The sequence below is a fragment of the Hydra vulgaris genome, chromosome 07 (genome assembly GCF_038396675.1).
Source record: "Hydra vulgaris chromosome 07, alternate assembly HydraT2T_AEP".
Lineage (NCBI taxonomy): Eukaryota > Metazoa > Cnidaria > Hydrozoa > Anthoathecata > Hydridae > Hydra > Hydra vulgaris.
In genome coordinates, this window is record NC_088926.1 from 8,724,415 (window position 1) to 8,742,423 (window position 18,009).

Genomic DNA, 18,009 nt, shown 5'->3' on the forward strand with positions numbered 1-18,009 from the left:
CATTATAATTACTATAATGGACGCTAGCTCTTTAGAGCAGTGCCCATTATAGTATTAAAGAAAAGAGAAAGAGAATCAATATCGCGATGATGTGACAATGGCTGAAGGTTAACAGCAAGAACAGGAGAGCATATCCAACTCTTTTCTAGGAAATTGTTAATCTAAATTAAAAAAAGTTAAGGGCCAAGATTAGAACCTTGAGAAACCCCTGAAGTTACAGTATACGAAGAAGAGTGCTATCCACAGCGGACAACTTTTATTCTACGGTTGGTACAGAAAGTTTCAATAGTCTTAAATATATTACCTGATACACCGTAAGAAGATAATTTATCAAGAAGACCAACAAGTAAAACTTTATGAAAGGCTTTCGAAATGTTGAGAGCGATAGCCTTAACCTCCCCACATCTATCTAATGCACCATAAAATCAATTACTTATTACCGATAACAAATCAGCAGCAGAACAAGAAAATCAAAATCCATATTGATGATCAGAAAAAAAGTTATTAGATTCAAGATGAGAGATGAGAGATTAGGTGTTTTTTTAATTAAAGACCCAAAAACCGTTGTTATAATGGTAAAAAGACTAATGAGAAGGTAATTAGTCAAGTCAGATTGCTCTTCGAAATTAAAAAAAAAAAAGAAATACCAGATACCGCTTTCCATCAGGCTCAAAAATAAGACTCTGATAAACACTTGTTAAACAGTTTTGAAAGTATAGGCAACAGCTTCGGAGAATACTTTTGCAAGACTACAACAGGTATGTTTTCCGGTCCATAGGTTTTTTAACCAGGAAACCACTTTAGATACAGAACCTGGAGGGATACGAATTTCATGTGATGGATGAACCTGTTTTTTGGCTTTATTAGGTCGGATGTTGTTGGTGGAATCATAAAATGAGATTAATAAAAGGTTCTTACCAAACAATCTAGCAGGTAACAAAATCTAAACCATGTAAGAGAGTAAGAATAATAGATTTATGTTTTGATAGACACTGTTAAAGGTTTTTCTAATTTTGGAGATGCAATACGGGATTGTGTGACCTGAGTATAACGGACTTTAGCGTTATACAAAACCCTTTTATCATGATTTCTAGCAATAGTATGTACACGTCTATTTTTTGGAGAATTGTTTTGGCTATAGATATAGAAGTATAGATCACAATTGGAATTGGCACCAGCACAATGAGATGAAAACCATTAAGATGAGTGAGGCTTGACTTGGAAGAATTGAGAGGAAATAAAAGATTCCACGCCAGTGTGAATCTAAGAAGTTACATAAGTAGGACGAGTGTAACTTACCTTACACTTGCAACATCTTTAAAATAAAGTTATTACTTTTATAATATTAACTATATTATTGTTATAAAAATAATAATTATAATATAATTAAATAATAATATTAGTAATAATTAAAAAGGTAACTTTTTTTAACTTTTTTTTCTTCCCTAAAAATTGTATAATTTACATTTTAAATCGACTAAAATTAATTTATTACGCGAAGCGGCTTTGCTTTTAAAACCATTACAAAAATTAAATTAAAACATTTTTATTAAATTTTGTTGTTTTTTTATATAAATTTCAATGTTTGTAAATGTATGTATTTTAAGTCAGAATAAGGTTACTATGTATGTTTAATAACTATTTTTATTTTAAAAAATATCTATTATTGTTACAACTACAATTCCACATTTTTTAATAAAAAATTGTATGAATATATGATATGTTTAAGATATAACATGTTGTTTATACTATTTACAATATAAAAATATATTTTGTAAAGTATCTTAGCATATATAATATATTAGGTAGTGCGGTGTTGATATAATAAGATTTACAAATATTAAATTTAATGTTTGTAATAATAATAAATAGTAATATATTGCAATGAAAATAGACAGAGGAAATAGAAAACCCGTGTGTATTGGGCAAAAAAATGAAAATAGACAAAGGAAATAGAAAACCCGTATGTATTGGGCAAAAAATGCAAGCTGAGATTTAATAAAAAAAATTATTTATTAATAATTCAGGAAAATTTCGGTAATTTTTATTTTTTAAGAAACTTACTTTATATTTTATTTAGAGAAAAAAAGAAAAAACGGGAAGAGGTGTGGGGGAGGGGGGGAGGGGAGGGGATAAAAATTTTAAATCTAAATGGTCTCAATAAAAAAATGCGTTTTTAGAGATTCTAAACAGGTATGTATATTTTAGAAAATCAAGCCTACCTGCCATCTAAACTGCTTAATACCATCAAAAAAAATAATTTAGTTATAACTAAACTGCGATTATACTTTGTATTAATTTAGTTGTAACTAAACTGTAGGTATACTTTGAAGACTGTTAAGAAATTATGGATAAAGATGAGGTTAAATGTTGTTAGTGACACTAAACTAAAAAAAGCTCTCACAAAGTTACACAAACATTATTCTGGTCTGAAGAATAATGAAAAAAGAAGCTCAAACTAGAAAAAACCTCAAAAACAGTCTTTTGAGCATGCCAGATTTAAAAAAACATATAAGACATAAAAAAATCAAGATGTAACAAAGGATCTGCCAAAGATAAGTTTGAAGATTTGATGTTTTTAGAATAACTGGTTGGAGTAAAAAAGTTCATTTTTAGGACAGGGGATATTAAGTTTAGTAGAAAGGATAAACTTTACAACTAAAAACTTTAGAAGTTATTTTTATTATTATTTCAGTTGCTATTATGGATATGATAAGTGATGTTTCACCAAATGTTAGGCTGGAGTGACAAGTGCCATTCTGTATTAAGCTGCTGTTGATCTTAAAGAAATAGATTTCAGGAAGTCTGGCTGAACATTTATATAATGAAAACATGATGAGTTTAAACATTTATAAAAATAGTAAAAAATATGCAAAAACTGAAAAATACCTACTAAGTTTAGCCTTTTTATATAGATGAGTTTTCTTCCCTTATGATTTGCTTTCGCGGTTTAACAGAAAAAACGATAAAAAACGCTTTTATAGCGTGAAGGCTCTCGGCGCCCCTAAGAACTGGTAAACTCAATCTGTGTTTAAAGTTTTTTAAAAAATGCATATAAAATGTGAATAAAGTTTGGACTTGCCTATATGAATTAACAATATGTTAATAGTTACAACATCGGAGATGAAAAATAAAAAAGGCTGTTTTCTGCGGACAAAGTTCATTCTGCTTTCAGACGCTCCACAAGAGCTCCACAAGTCTAAGCAAAAATAACTGTCAACTAGTCTTTCCATCTTTACAAAGAAACAAAACACACGCACAAAATTACATTATATATAGCATAAATTATAAAAGGAAGTTTAAACTTTTAGAAAACCTTGTTGAATGTGTAAAATAACACAAGAGTATGTTATTCCATTCTATCTAAAATAATAGTAATATTAAACATATATAATATAAGTAATTTAATCTGATTCTGAACTTATGTATTTGTAAACCTTACTATGAATAAAATAGGCTTTCTAATAAAAAAGGCTCGCAGTTTAAATTGCTATAAAATGTAGTAACCAAAGGAAAAACTACTTTGGATATTTTTTAAGGTGCTGCTCCTTGTAATTTGGCATTATGAAATGTTTTTTCTATAATATTATCCGGGTAAAGACATTCTTTTAACCATAATTTTAGTTCCGTTAAAGGTAGTTTTTCTGTAGCATAATCCGAGGTAAAAACAATTACTCTTTTAGCAAGATTATTAGCAAAAATGTTATTAGTTATTTAAAGTGTTTATCGTGTAATGGTTTATCTACTTACACTGGAAAAACAAACAATTAAAGAAACCGTACTTATGGCCATACTTTCAGTTGCAGAACAGGAAAATCTACAGACCAATTTGAAAATCATGTATTTGAATGCCAGAGATTGCACAATAAAACTATAGAACCTTTTTTCCAACTCTATGTTTTCCTTGAATTAAAAAGTGAAAAATATTTGTTGTCGTATGAAAGTCATTTACACAAACAAAAACATGACACATTTTATTGAGACTTCCTTTTAAAATAATGTTACAATGGTAACTCATAGTTACAATACAGCAATTAAATATTTCTATTATCTAACTTTCTAGAGTTATAAAAATCTTGACAAAGCATTAAACATAGCATTACTGATGAAAATAGTGAAAGGCCTCTAGTGCTTTATTATCATTTATATCATATATATTTATTTTAAAGAAATAAATCATTTTTCAAATTTCAAAAATTCAATTAGAATTTTTTTGCTTGGCATACCTTTTTCCATTATATTGTTCATTATCAAATTTGTAGCTATATATATATATATATATATATATATATATATATACATATATATATATATATATATATATATATATATATATATATATATATATATATATATATATATATATATATATATATATATATATATATACATACATATCATTATTATTGTAATTATTATCATTGTAATCATTATATAAATAATACAATTTTTGTTTTAAGTACTATTATTATTAAAGTAGTAATAATGTTATTACTATTTTATTAAAATAGTATTAAAATTATTACTGTTTCCATCAATGTTTAAAATTCTTCAGGTATTTGTTTTATATTGGTATCTTCAGGTATTTATTTTATATTGATATCTTCAGGCATTTATTTTATATTGATATCTTCAGGTGTTTATTTTATATTGATATCTTCAGGTGTTTATTTTATATTGATATCTTCAGGTGTTTATTTTAAAATAATACTTTTACTATTGTAAAATTGTTATGAAACATATATTATTATTAAAATATATTGTTATTAAAAATATTGTTATTAAATATATTTGATTTGATTTGTTGTTGTTTAAAACAGTTGATAAAAAGGCATGTAATTTTCTTACTAAGAGTTTTTGGCCGGATCGAAAATTTTTTAATATTTTATCAAACCTTTTTAACACAGTAATAGTGACGTAGTAGTGAAAAGCACTTATTGTAAGTGAAAAATACTCAGCTTCATTCAATGCTTAACAGATTTATATGGTTAAGAGAAAATACAATAAAAGTTAAAAAATATATATCTAAAAAAACTATGTACCCAGTGGGCACAATACGTTTTTAAAACGTTTTTTAGACGTTTTTATAAGGTTTAAACCTAATAAAAACGTCCAAAGAACGTTTTAAAAACGTACAGTGCCCACAGGGTAGACTCCTGAACTTTGTTTCCTCCTAGGTCTAGCGGTAGTGAGTATGTTTAAAAATTAAAACAGAAAAAAGTTTCCTTTTTTACCAAAAAGTGCATTTTTGAGAAACGATTTCAACAACTTATTGCTTTAAAAACCTTTGGATGGTACCTTTAAATTTTAAAATAGAAACTTAAAGTGGAACTAAAAAAAAATTGGTTGAAAATTAATCTTTACTTAAATCTTAAAAAAATACGGAAAAAGTAGTAATGATTGGCGATTGCGTTTGAGGTTGTAGAGTCGACGTTTGCGTTTGAAGCTATTGAGATAAATAAGATAGATTATCCTTAAAATAATGACATCAGATAAAGAAGTTTCTATACATTAAGTTCAATATGTTACGATGCGTTTGAGTCAAATAAAAAAAAGTTATGATGTGTTTGAATCAGACTAAAAAACAATAAGTTACCATGCGCTTGAGTCTCAGTAAAAAAACAAAACAAAGCTGAAACAATAAAAAAATATTGTTGAGATTTCCAATTAAAAGAAACTTTTAGTAACAATTAAAGTTTAATTTTCGTTCAAATGTGAAAAGTGTGAGGCAAATTTCTTGGCATTTGCAAACAAAACTTGCTATAGCCTTTTTTTTTGTAAAAAAAAAAAAAAAACACGATGGAATTTGTATCATTCAAAAATATTGTGGTCGGAAATTGAATTTTAGAATTCGAACAAAATGTATATAGACATATGTAGTTTTTTTTTCTAATAAAAAGGTGTGCAAATATTTTAAGTAAGTAAATTCTTGGGTTAGTTTTATATATATATATATATATATATATATATATATATATATATATATATATATATATATATATATATATATATATATATATATATATATATATATATATATATATATATATATATATATATATATGTAATACATTTAACATAATATATATATATATATATATATATATATATATATATATATATATATATATATATATATATATATATATATATATATATATATATATATATATATATATATATATATATATGTAATACATTTAACATAATATATATATATATATATATATATATATATATATATATATGTAATACATTTAACATAATATATATATATATATATATATATATATATATATATATATATATATATATATATATACGTATATATATATATATATATATATATATATATATAAATATATATATATATACATATATATATATATATATATATAAATATATATATATATATATATATATATATATATATATATATATATATATATATAAAAATACATATATCTATCTATATATATATTTGACAAATATTGGCTACATGATTTGTGATCTTCTTTCTAGGGCCGACGACATCTGGGAGGACGTTCCTCTTTTCCCTCCCCTTCCCTCTCCCACCTTTTTTCTGAAGGACTTTTCTTTTCTTTTTTTGAAAAAAATAGATGTTAGGGACTTTTTTTTAGAACATGACGATCGTGCCCTTTCCCTTCTAAACACGATTAATGATTGTCAATTGAAACAAAACAAACAAAATAAAACAAATTAAACAAACAAACAAAATAAAAAAAGCACATATTTGTAATCAGATTGTTCTGAGATATCTTATGCATAATAGGGTAATATCGTTATCCTCTTGGATAACAATTTAGCCCTATAATGCTTTCTCCAGGAATCAATTCAGGCTGTTCCTTATCTAAATTAATAATAATTTATAAAGCCTCCGCAATTTGTGACTGTACAATGTTTGCAGAAAATACAAATTTGTTTTAATGACAAAGTTTTATTTGTCTATCTCTATCAATGACTCTTTTCATAGAGCTAACTCTGAACAAAAAAACATGGATCAGTGCTAATAAGTTATTATTAAACAAAGTTAATAATTATTGCAACCCCTTTTTTTATTCAAATATTTCTTTAAAAAATTTTTCACACATGACTTTATATATTGAAGTGTATTTTGTTTACACTAACATGATTAAGAAAATTGGTGTCAAAATGTTGTTGTGAAAAAGTAAATAAAAATAAAATAAAATAATAAAATTTACAGTGCATTCACCAATCTAAAATACCTACTCATTTCTTAAACTTTTTTAGTAATTTTCTATTGTTTGTCTACTTAAAATGCAATTTTTGTTTTATAACGACCTAATAAACAATCTAATAACCTAATAATAATCTAATAAATAAATAATAAACGACCTAATAAACAAAGATAATATTTTTATTGTTCTGATTTGATTAAATAATTTTAAAACGATTTTTCTTTGTTCATTAGTCATAAAGTAAAAGTCTGTTTTGTGGATTAAGCAATTTTTATAAAATTTGTTAAAACTATGCATAATTATTAGTAAATTGCGAAATAAAAATTGTATGATAATTTTATAAATTTCGCTGATTTATTTTAAGTAACTTATTTTTTAAACGACAGTAAACAGCCAATCTTGGTCAGAACAATTTTTTTACTTCAAATTTTTAAGTTTTTGACACGTTAAGAAATTTTTATTCAGGTAAATAAAGTTTTGTAGTTTAAAAAAGTCAAACTTTTTAAAATATCATGCAATCTTAAATTTGCCAACTTTTTGTTTGAAGTTCAATTAAATATATGCAAAAACCCCTGCTGCTGGTGTTGCATTAACTTATTTCTAATTGGCAAACAGCAATAATTGCTGCAGCCTTTACTTGCTTGCTCAAACCTGATAATGAACTTAGCTTTCGTAGAAAGTTTATTATTAATTAGAAATCAAGCCTAAGTTGCGATGCTCTCCGTGTAGATATTTATGGTACCATGTAGATATTAATGGTACCATGGATATAAGTGGTTAAACTTAAATACTAAGTTCTTGCATTTCCTTGTTTTTTTCTCTAAAGCACTCTATTTCTTGTTTAATTTTTTATTCTTTTCAGCAGCTCATATTTATTTATTCTTTCTGGTGTCTTTTTTTAATGATTTTTGATAAGTTTTTGGGATTTTTGGGGGTGACAGGAATTATTTCGCAAATTTTAGAATGTCTCAATTAGTGGTTTTCCTATTTTTTGATTGTTAAAAAACAGAATAAGGAATAATGTCGCATGCAAACTTAATAAGTATTGTTAAAAACAAAATAAACGAATTATGTCGCAAATAAATTTAATGAATAGTGTCAAAAGAAAAACTATTTGCAACACTATTCCTTTCACTATTGCAACACCATTCTTTTTCCTTTTTTTTTTTATTTGTGCTTTTTTTTTATAATCAATTTTCTAAATATTTTATCTTTGTATTTAAAATACTAAAAAGAAAGAAGTTTTATAAATTTATTTAAAAAGTTATAGTTATTTATCCATATCAATTTTATTTATAAAGTCTTATTAAAATCTTTTACACTATAAACTGTCACAATATCTTATGTAATATTTAAGGCGTAAAGGTGTAAGGGGCTTAGCAATGAGAAAAATTATGTTCTCTTCTTGCCCTTGCTATTTGTATTAACAATGTGTCTTACGGTTTAAATAAATTTTTATGGTAAAAATAAAAAAAATTAAAACATTGCTATTTTGGTTTCTCGAGAGCCATTCTAAATTTTGACCTAGATATTTGGTTGCTCGTAGGTTAGATATTAGTCAAACACGTTTGAAAACTTAGATGGTTCTTAAAAAGCTGTGGCAGGTAGACAAGATCTATTTGATGCTGGTCGTTAAGCTAAATTTGATGTTTTTGTGGTTGTTACTAGGCAAAGCATTACCTGATTATGATGGCGCGTAAGTAGCTGAAACGGTTCTTTTTTTTTCTTTTTTATACGCATAAAGTCTATAGATAAAAAAAAAAAATTTAAACTCAACTTAGGTTATACTTATTTAAAAAATAAGATTTGTATGAAATACAGTATATAAATTTATATATATATGTATATATATATATATATATATATATATATATATATATATATATATATATATATATATATATATATATATATATATATATATATAATTTTTAATTTTGTTCCCGAACTTTCTTAGAGTATATCAAAGTTGCTTTGTCACAGCGTAATATTTCCCAAACCAAGTAGGACTCATTTAATGCTATAACTTATTGAAACTTATGTGAGTCGTTTTTTTATTAACTATTTTTGATCTTAGCCAAGTTTTTTTTTTCGTTGTTATTGCACTCTACGACATTACAACGACAATAAAAAATGTTACATAGAAACGCTAAAATCAACGATGATTTATAAATAATATGAAATAAGTTTAGTTTGTTTAAAGAATAAGAAAAAAAAACATAATGTTATTGGCGCGGCAAAAAAATTAACGGTAATATTGTTTCTCTGGTAAAATCAAATAGATGCCGCCAGACAAAACTTTTTCCGCTATAGTAATAAATAAAACGTAGCTTATGAAATATGAATACACGTAAATGTTTTAAAAATAGATTTGTTTGAAAATAAATAAACAACGGAAAAGAAATAGTTAATCATTGACTTTTTCTTCAGTTGTTGAAACAATGAAAACAACTTTGTTTATTTCAACAATTATTATCTAATGTTGGTATTTTAGGTACCCACTATGAGTTTCTCGATATTTTGTAAAAATATGTTTTTAGTCATTCAGGAAAAAAAATTATGCAAGAAATAAAACAAATGTTAATTGTTTCTTTTTAAAAAAAAATGAAAAGAAACAAATACATTGAAATAAAAAGAAAATAAGTGGAGGGGGAAGCGTATATGTCAACCAAGCGTCAAAGTGATATTTATGTATCATTTTATTGTCCAAATAAGATAATCCGTAATAAGTCAAAGTATAAAAAGTTACTTAATCTTAATCAAAATAGTGAGATTAATAATTATAACCAAAGATTATTTTTAGTTTAAGAGTTTAATTTTGGTTTAAGTTTTAAACTGAAACGAAAATGAGAAATCTTAGAATTGAGTCCTTATCTATGAAACAAAATATATTAGAAAAGTTTTGATTTTTCTACTTGACTGGTTTCATTCAAGTTGCAACTACTTTAGAAAGTTATATTTTTAATTTAAAATATCTTTGTTTATTTTTAGCAATTTTTTTATGTTTAATAACTTATCTTAATTAGTTTTTTAGACTTTATTCGTAAAAGTGTAAAACTATTTCACTACTGGCATTGTACTCTTATAAAAAATGGTGATACATTGTAAAGGCCTTCATAATAAGATCCTCATAATGCTAATGTAAAATTGTAAAACATATAAGATTGTTGAAACTATTTTTAAACGGCAAAATGTATTAGTAATAAAAAGATGTGATATATATATATATATATATATATATATATATATATATATATAAATATATATATATATATATATATATATATATATATATATATATATATATATATATATATATATATGTATATGTATATATATATATATATATATATATATATATATATATATATATATATATATATATATATATATATATATATATTTGTATTCTACATAAGTACAACACTTAAAATGGATTAAATGCGTCGAGTATTCAGCTGTAGTTTATTTTATTTTTGCACACTGATTAAATTGAAACTAGCAAAGAATAATTGCGGGGACTCAAATGTATCCCTACGTCATTTTACAAACGCAACATTTTTTATTGGAGGTATTTTCCCAATTTATCATTTGCAAAATGAATCTTATACTCTCAATGAAGGAGCTATATTATGGGTATCGTCAATGATGCTTGCAATTCAAGAAATTAATGAAAACAACAACATACTTCCTGGAATAAAAATTGGTGAGATATATACTATGACTAGGTTTTATTTATAAAATATGTCCTTTAAGAATTATGTTCATTCATAATTCTTAAAAGATTTATTTTAGTGATAATTGAGATTTTAACTTTGATGGTTATTAAACTTTATTTTATACGTTTTATAAAACTTAAATATTCTTTAAAGTTTTTTATTGACGTTTTTCAAGTTTTTCAACTTTTATCATATAATTTAAGGATACGACATACGAGACTCAAGAAACGATGTATTTTGTGCATGTCAACATGTTTTAGATTTCTTGCTAAATAAAAGCATAAACCCTATAATGATTGGAGTTATAGGGCCAGCATCTAGCTCTTTAAGTGTTGCTGTCAGCACTTTATTGCTACCTGACTATATTCCACAGATATCACATTCATCCACGAGCATGATCCTATCACAAAGATCTGTATATCGAAACTTTTTGCGTACCGTACCACCTGATGTATACCAAGCAAAAGCGTTACTTGATTTAATTGACTACTTTCGATGGACTTATATATCTTTATTTGCATCAGATGATGAGTATGGTCGTTTTGGACTTGAGGAAGTCCGCAAGGCTGCTACGGAAAAAAATATTTGCTTTTCTGTTGAACAATTATTTGGTGCATCAATTCAAGATGAGGAGGTGGATGAAGTTTTGGAGAGTATTAAACGAAATTCGCGTATTGTAATATTATGGTGTGACTCTCACAACGCTATAAAAATTATTTCTAAAAGTTTGGAGCGAGGTTTACAAGATATAAACTGGATAGGTAATATTTATTTTAATGTTTAAAATATTCCTTATTATTCTCTTTGGGATTCTGTTTTTAATTGCTACGGTTAAAACACTTATTTCAAATTGATATATATATATATATATATATATATATATATATATATATATATATATATATATATATATTTCTGTGTGTGTTTATTAATAAATATTATATATACATTCTATGTTTAAAAGTCTTAACATAGCTAATGTTTAAGAGAAAGATAGAAGTTTTGTAAGCAATAAAAAAATATCTGTGATACATATGACTGTTTAAGTTATCAAAATAACTCATAACAACAACATTACAATAAAATTATTAAAAAGTATTCTGGTAAAAAAGTATACTTTTGTAATGTTTTTTTTTTACGTTTAGTATAAAAATGCATCTATAAATATGTTTTACATGCAGGGCCGCCGAAAACCATCAAGCCGCCTGGGTCAGCAACTTTGAGGACCTTTTTCTTTACTTCTTTAATTTTTTTTTAGGTACCTTCTTTTCATTTAGCGCCTCTTGCAAATCTACGCCCGAGACAAACGGTCCCTTTTGCTACACCCCTACCCACCTCTCGGCGGCCCGGACTACTTGTAATCTTAAAACCATATCAAATAATATTTACGAAGATAACATTTTTACAATATATAAAATATTTAGAATATTTAGTTATTTTATAAAATATTTAAAATAGTTAGTAATTCTTTTTAACTCCATGTAGTGAAAACATTACTAGCAACTCTAACTTCACTGTCAAATTTAAAATTTTAGGTAATCATTACATAATTTTAATTAGCATAAAAAAATATAACATTACATAGACATTATATTGTCTGCTCATAAATGGGGGATCTATAATAAAAGTTTTTCCAAACAACAGTAAGACGGTTTCATACCAAAAGGTAGCAAAAGCTTTTATTATTTTCCAATAATGCGTATTGAAGTACTTGTGTTCAAAAATACACATAAGTTTTACTTGTAGTTCCAGAGAAACTCGACTTATAGCATAGAGCTTATTTTCAAAATATTGCCTTTAATTAGGAATAGCGTATCAAAACTTTTGTTGCTTTTAATATATATCAAAAAAACGCATAAAGTGTCATCTATAGTATCTTTAATACTATAAAGTGTCATCTATAATAATTTTAATATGAATAATTAATACAATTAATATATATAAATAAATAAATATATATATATATATATATATACATATATATATATATATATATATATATATATATATATATATATATATATATATATATATATATATATATATATATATATATATATATATACATATGGCGAGTTCCACGTTTAACTTTTAACAAAGCTGCAAGCAACCACTATTAGGGTTGGAAGTTACTAAAAGAGAAAAGATGAATGTTATAAAGCAAGATAACAATTAATAGACAACATAAACGATTGCAAACATGGACGCCCGCAGGATTTTTTGATGTTTCTGATAGGACACTTTTGCACATTGTGCAAACTCCAAATTTAAGTATTTTCATACTTTTGCCAACTGAGGATGCCTTGCAAAAATTCGGGATAGAGGAAACCTGGGTGAAAAAAAGCTCTAAAACACTTGTCTCTCCCCTGCCCGAACGTAAGTGCACTAATGTAGTAAAATTTATTTATGTGGCGTTTTGCCACATAACATTTTGCCAGTTTATGAGGCATTTTGCCACATAAACTGATCTTTTATTATTAAATGAAAATGTTATATAAACCCATCTTAAGTACTTAGTAAGTTTAGTAAAACTATGTTTGACTATCGCGCATAATTGAAGGGGTAGAAAACTGTTTGCATCTTTTTATATTTAATGCTCTGTGTTTTTTATATTTATAGCGTACGAAGTAATTTAAGTCATATACAAGGACAGATCAAAGTTGATTAGTATAATTTAGATATGGACTGGGCTGAGGAGTCCTAAATAGGTTTCGGCTTTATACCACTGTTTTTTCCTGGTTTCTTGTGTCTAAAAGCTCTAAATATGTTGGATGATATAACCTGCAATAAGAAAAAATTCATGAGATTTAATGGCTTGAAAAGTATTGTTTTTGAGACCGGAGTCCTTGCCGCCGTTATACATAAGGCTTCCAGATTTAAAAACTGATTTTTCCTCTAATCTAATAGTCTTTATTTTTCTCCCAAAAGTAGTCCATAAGCTTCTTTACGATTTTAAAGCTTCTGGATACTAAATACAAGGCAGAAATAAACTTTTTGTGATTTTCATATACGGAGTCCTATTTAGACTCCGCATTCCTGGATATAGAATTCTGAGAGCCCGTAAAAACTGTTTTTCCTTTGTTTATCTAAAAAAAATCATTTTAAATACGCTTTCTTAAACAGCAAGTAGTTTTAATAGTCTTATTTATCCAACTTGCCTTAAAACATTAACATTTATTTTATATTTAAAAACAATGTTTAATACAATCGCCAGAAGTCATCGTAGTTTTTAAGTTACGAAACGATAGAATTACAATTGAAATTCCATTTATTTAAAGAGAAACAGCAAGTTATAAATACTTTTTTTTTGTCGCGTAAATAATAAAAACAATTTTAAAGTAGCACTAAAACTTTTATGTTATTGTGCAATGTTTTAATGTTATGCAAATTCAAAATTAAATTGTGTTTAAGCATCTTCATTCAAAACTTTAAATGTAAAAACATTAGGCTTAATAACAACAGACATATATCAATAAAACAAGTTCAGTTTTTTTTTAAAAATGGAAAAACATAATTTAAATTGTATATTTTTTAACTTGCGTTACGTAAAAGCTGTCTAGGTTTATTCGCGAGTTTTTTTAAATTTTCTTAATATAAAAAATAAAATATTTGACCGACTATAAATTAAAGACGCTGGATGCGTCCGGTGTAAAATAAATTAGATTTTGCGATTCAATTTCTTGTAAAAATAGTATTTTTACAATATTTCGTTTTTTAGTATTATATACAATAATAATCATAGTTATAATACATATAATAATAATAATAATAATAATAATAATAATAATAATAATAATAATAATAATAATATTAATAAAAATAATAATAACAACAATAATAATAATAATAACAATAGTAAACAGATTTTTGATAAAAGATGTTGAAAGCTGCTTAAAGAAACTAATTCAATATGCTTTGTCTAAAAAACTGACAAATAAAATTGATATCAGAACATAATTATTTCAGAAGCTAAACTTGTTGAGCTTATACGTATACACAGCTTTACGTATACACAGTTCTGCAACCCCTCAGAGACCCTTTAATAACTTAAATAAAAAAACTTTCGCTGTTGTTGTGGTTGTTGTTTTGTTTTTTGTTTTTAATTTTAATTTATATTAATAAATCAAACTTTTGTTTTTTAAAATCTATTTGTAAACAAGTTTTTAAATTATTATTAGGTACTGAATCTTGGGGAAACGATATCGTTACAATGCTTAAACAATACTCTTTTCTAACACACAATATATTTGTATTGCGTCTCAAAGAATACAATATAAAAAATCTTCATGACGAAATACACAACGCAAATGTCGCAAGCAAAATCAATTGTGATAATCCCTGGTATAACGAATTTTTGAGTAAGCATACTAAAGATTGCCCAGAACTTATTCCTAGTTTATCAACCATGTTGTCAAAAAGAAAGACAACGCAGGTTTTTAGTGCTGTATATGCTTTAGCGTACGGGCTGCATAGCTATTTAAATTGTTCATTTACAACATGTGTCACATCCTCTGAACGTATAAATTACCAATTATTATATAAACACGTGGTGAATACAAGTTTTTTTGTACCTGCAAGCAACTATTCAGTTAGGTTTGATATAAATGGAGACTTTTCATTATCTGCATATGAGTACATACTAGTCGATCAGATATCTTTTACTGAATTCGGAACCTGGGAATATCATTTTAATAAGCCAGCCACAATAGATATAAATCGATCAAAGATTTCTTGGAAAAATATATCTACTCCAAAGACTGTTTGCAGTACAAGCTGCTACCCTGGTACGTATCGACTTAACTCGACTGAATCTAAGTGTTGCTGGTTTTGCACACGTTGCAAAAAAGGTTACATTACAAGATCAATGAATGAGTATGAGTGTAAAAAGTGCCCTCTTACTACTTTAGAAAATTTAAACCAAACTCAATGTAACAATTTGACTGAAGTCAGATTAAAAATTTACAGTACAACAGGAATAATTATTATTGTTGGTTCATTATTAGGTGTATTTTTTACAATAGTTGTCTTTATTTTCTATTTATTTAATTGGAATAACCCAATTGTTAAAGGTGCTAACAGAGAAATGTCTTGTATTCAGCTGTTTTCTCTTAAATTTTTGTTTTTGTTTTCGTTTTTATTTTTTGAAAAACCAACCCCAATGTTGTGTATGTTAAGATCGTCATTATTTGGTTTTTTATTTACTACAATTCTGGCTTTTGTTGTTGTGAAAACATATAGATTGGTTCGCGTATTTAATGGACGGTTTACAAAAGTTTCCAAGTACTTAGAAAATAAATTTCAAGTATTTTTTTCTTTCTTACTTGTATTCATACAAACTTCAACTGTTGTTATTTGGCATATCTATCATCCTACTAATATACAAACTATACCTGATTCTAATCGCAACAATTATTATCTTGTCTGTGATAATGAAAAACCGTTATTTTGGATTTCATTAACATACTTTTGTATATTAGCTATTGTAAGTGGGTACATGGCTTTCCGAGCGCGGAAACTTCCTGAAAACTTTAACGAAACACAATACATTGCTTATGCTATGTTTACAGTGTGTGTATTTTGGTTTACATACATTCCAATTCATTTTAGTGTTGATCCACACGAATCCATAGTGGCGTTCTTATGCATCAATTTACTATCCTGTTACAGCATGCTAATAACTTTGTATGGAAAAAAGATAAGTTACGTACTATATTATTCAAAATTAAACAAACCAAAACTTAGTAATAACAGCTCCATTGAAACCATTTCATGCAATTTTAATTTTGATGAAGTTGTCCAAACAGAAAGTTCTTTAACGAAAACAATTAACTCCGAGGTAGTTTGTAATAAATATGCGCATGCCCATTTAGATTCTTTAATACCAACTTTATAAACAGTTTTATGTTATTTGCGTTTTTATATCGTTATGTAAATTTTTGTAAATATTTATGTAAATATTATAATTTTTCCTTTTTACGCAAACTGGCTCAAGATGCACAACTTATGTAGAAAAAAAAAACTAAAGTAGAAAAAACAAGTTTAACAATAAATACTTTCATTTTTTTCAGAGAGTGTCAAATAAGCAAGGTTTTTTCTTTTTTGAAGAAACAATTTTTTTTTTGCTGAGTTTATTGTTAAAGTTAGATCATAATAAGTTGTTCGATGTTTTGATAATCAATAAAAAAAACTTTTTTTTTAACCTAATTTTATATTTAGACCGTAACTATGTTTGTTAAAACAAAGAATATTAGACAAGGATTTTTTTTTTTAATGAAGATAATTGTTATAAAAAGTAATTGCTTCATATTTTTGAATTGATTAAATTTTTCATAAATATCACTAACACAACAAGAAGGTCTTTTTCTTTAATAAGGCTAAATGTTATTTAAAACTTATTTTCTCATTAATGACTACTATATTAAATTTTGATCAATACTTGTTATTACTATTATAATTATTTATTTATTTATTTGTTTATACGCATTTTACAAGTTTCATCAAACGTCTATATCTTTAAACAGTTTAGGGAGGTTATACTTTTCATATTTTTCATCAAGAACAAATGTTCTTATATGATATTCCTCTATATCAAGTTCTATGTCAAAAAACAATGTAAATACAGCTTATGTAGCTATATATAAATATAAACATTTTAAGAATTTTTTACTTATTAGGTGTTTTGTTTTATCCATAATGCCAATTATTTTCAATTTTGTTTTCAATTAAAGTAATTTGTTTTTTCCAGTTAAGTTGTTTATCAAATAATATTCCAAGAATTTTAAGTTGCTTATCAAATATTATTCCAAGAATTTGAAGCAACTTTTACTACTATTTTATTTATAGTTATGTGACGAAGTTAAAAGGACGAGTAATCAAACGTATATTAGTAACAAAATAAAATATACATTTAGTTTTACTAATATTGAAACAAAGTTTGTTTAACTTGAACCAGTCATTAAAGTTTTCCAACTCTCAAATTAATCTGGAGTTTTTTATACCCATTTCAATATATAAAAGTATATACAGTATTGGACAAAACATTTGCAACCAACAACGAACAATGCTAAAAA

General features: G+C 25.6%; 1 protein-coding gene across 1 annotated transcript; it reads left to right on the top strand.

Moving 5' to 3' along the window:
* Nucleotides 1-10,628: 10,628 nt before the first annotated feature.
* LOC105843299 (metabotropic glutamate receptor 3) lies at nt 10,629-17,290 on the top strand. Its single transcript, XM_065800962.1, has 3 exons — nt 10,629-10,926; nt 11,143-11,700; nt 15,118-17,290. Exons 1-3 carry the CDS (start codon nt 10,662-10,664, stop codon nt 16,830-16,832), a joined length of 2,538 nt encoding a protein of 845 aa, XP_065657034.1. The 5' UTR covers nt 10,629-10,661; the 3' UTR covers nt 16,833-17,290.
* The last annotated feature ends 719 nt before the right edge of the window (nt 17,291-18,009 follow it).

Excerpts from the sequence above, each read along its gene's own strand:
- LOC105843299 (XM_065800962.1), top strand. The coding sequence starts at position 10,662 with ATGCGTCGAGTATTCAGCTGTAGTTTATTTTATTTTTGCACACTGATT. Across the intron at positions 10,927-11,142 it reads ACTTCCTGGAATAAAAATTG|GATACGACATACGAGACTCA; the intron begins GTGAGATATATA and ends ATATAATTTAAG. Across the intron at positions 11,701-15,117 it reads ACAAGATATAAACTGGATAG|GTACTGAATCTTGGGGAAAC; the intron begins GTAATATTTATT and ends AATTATTATTAG.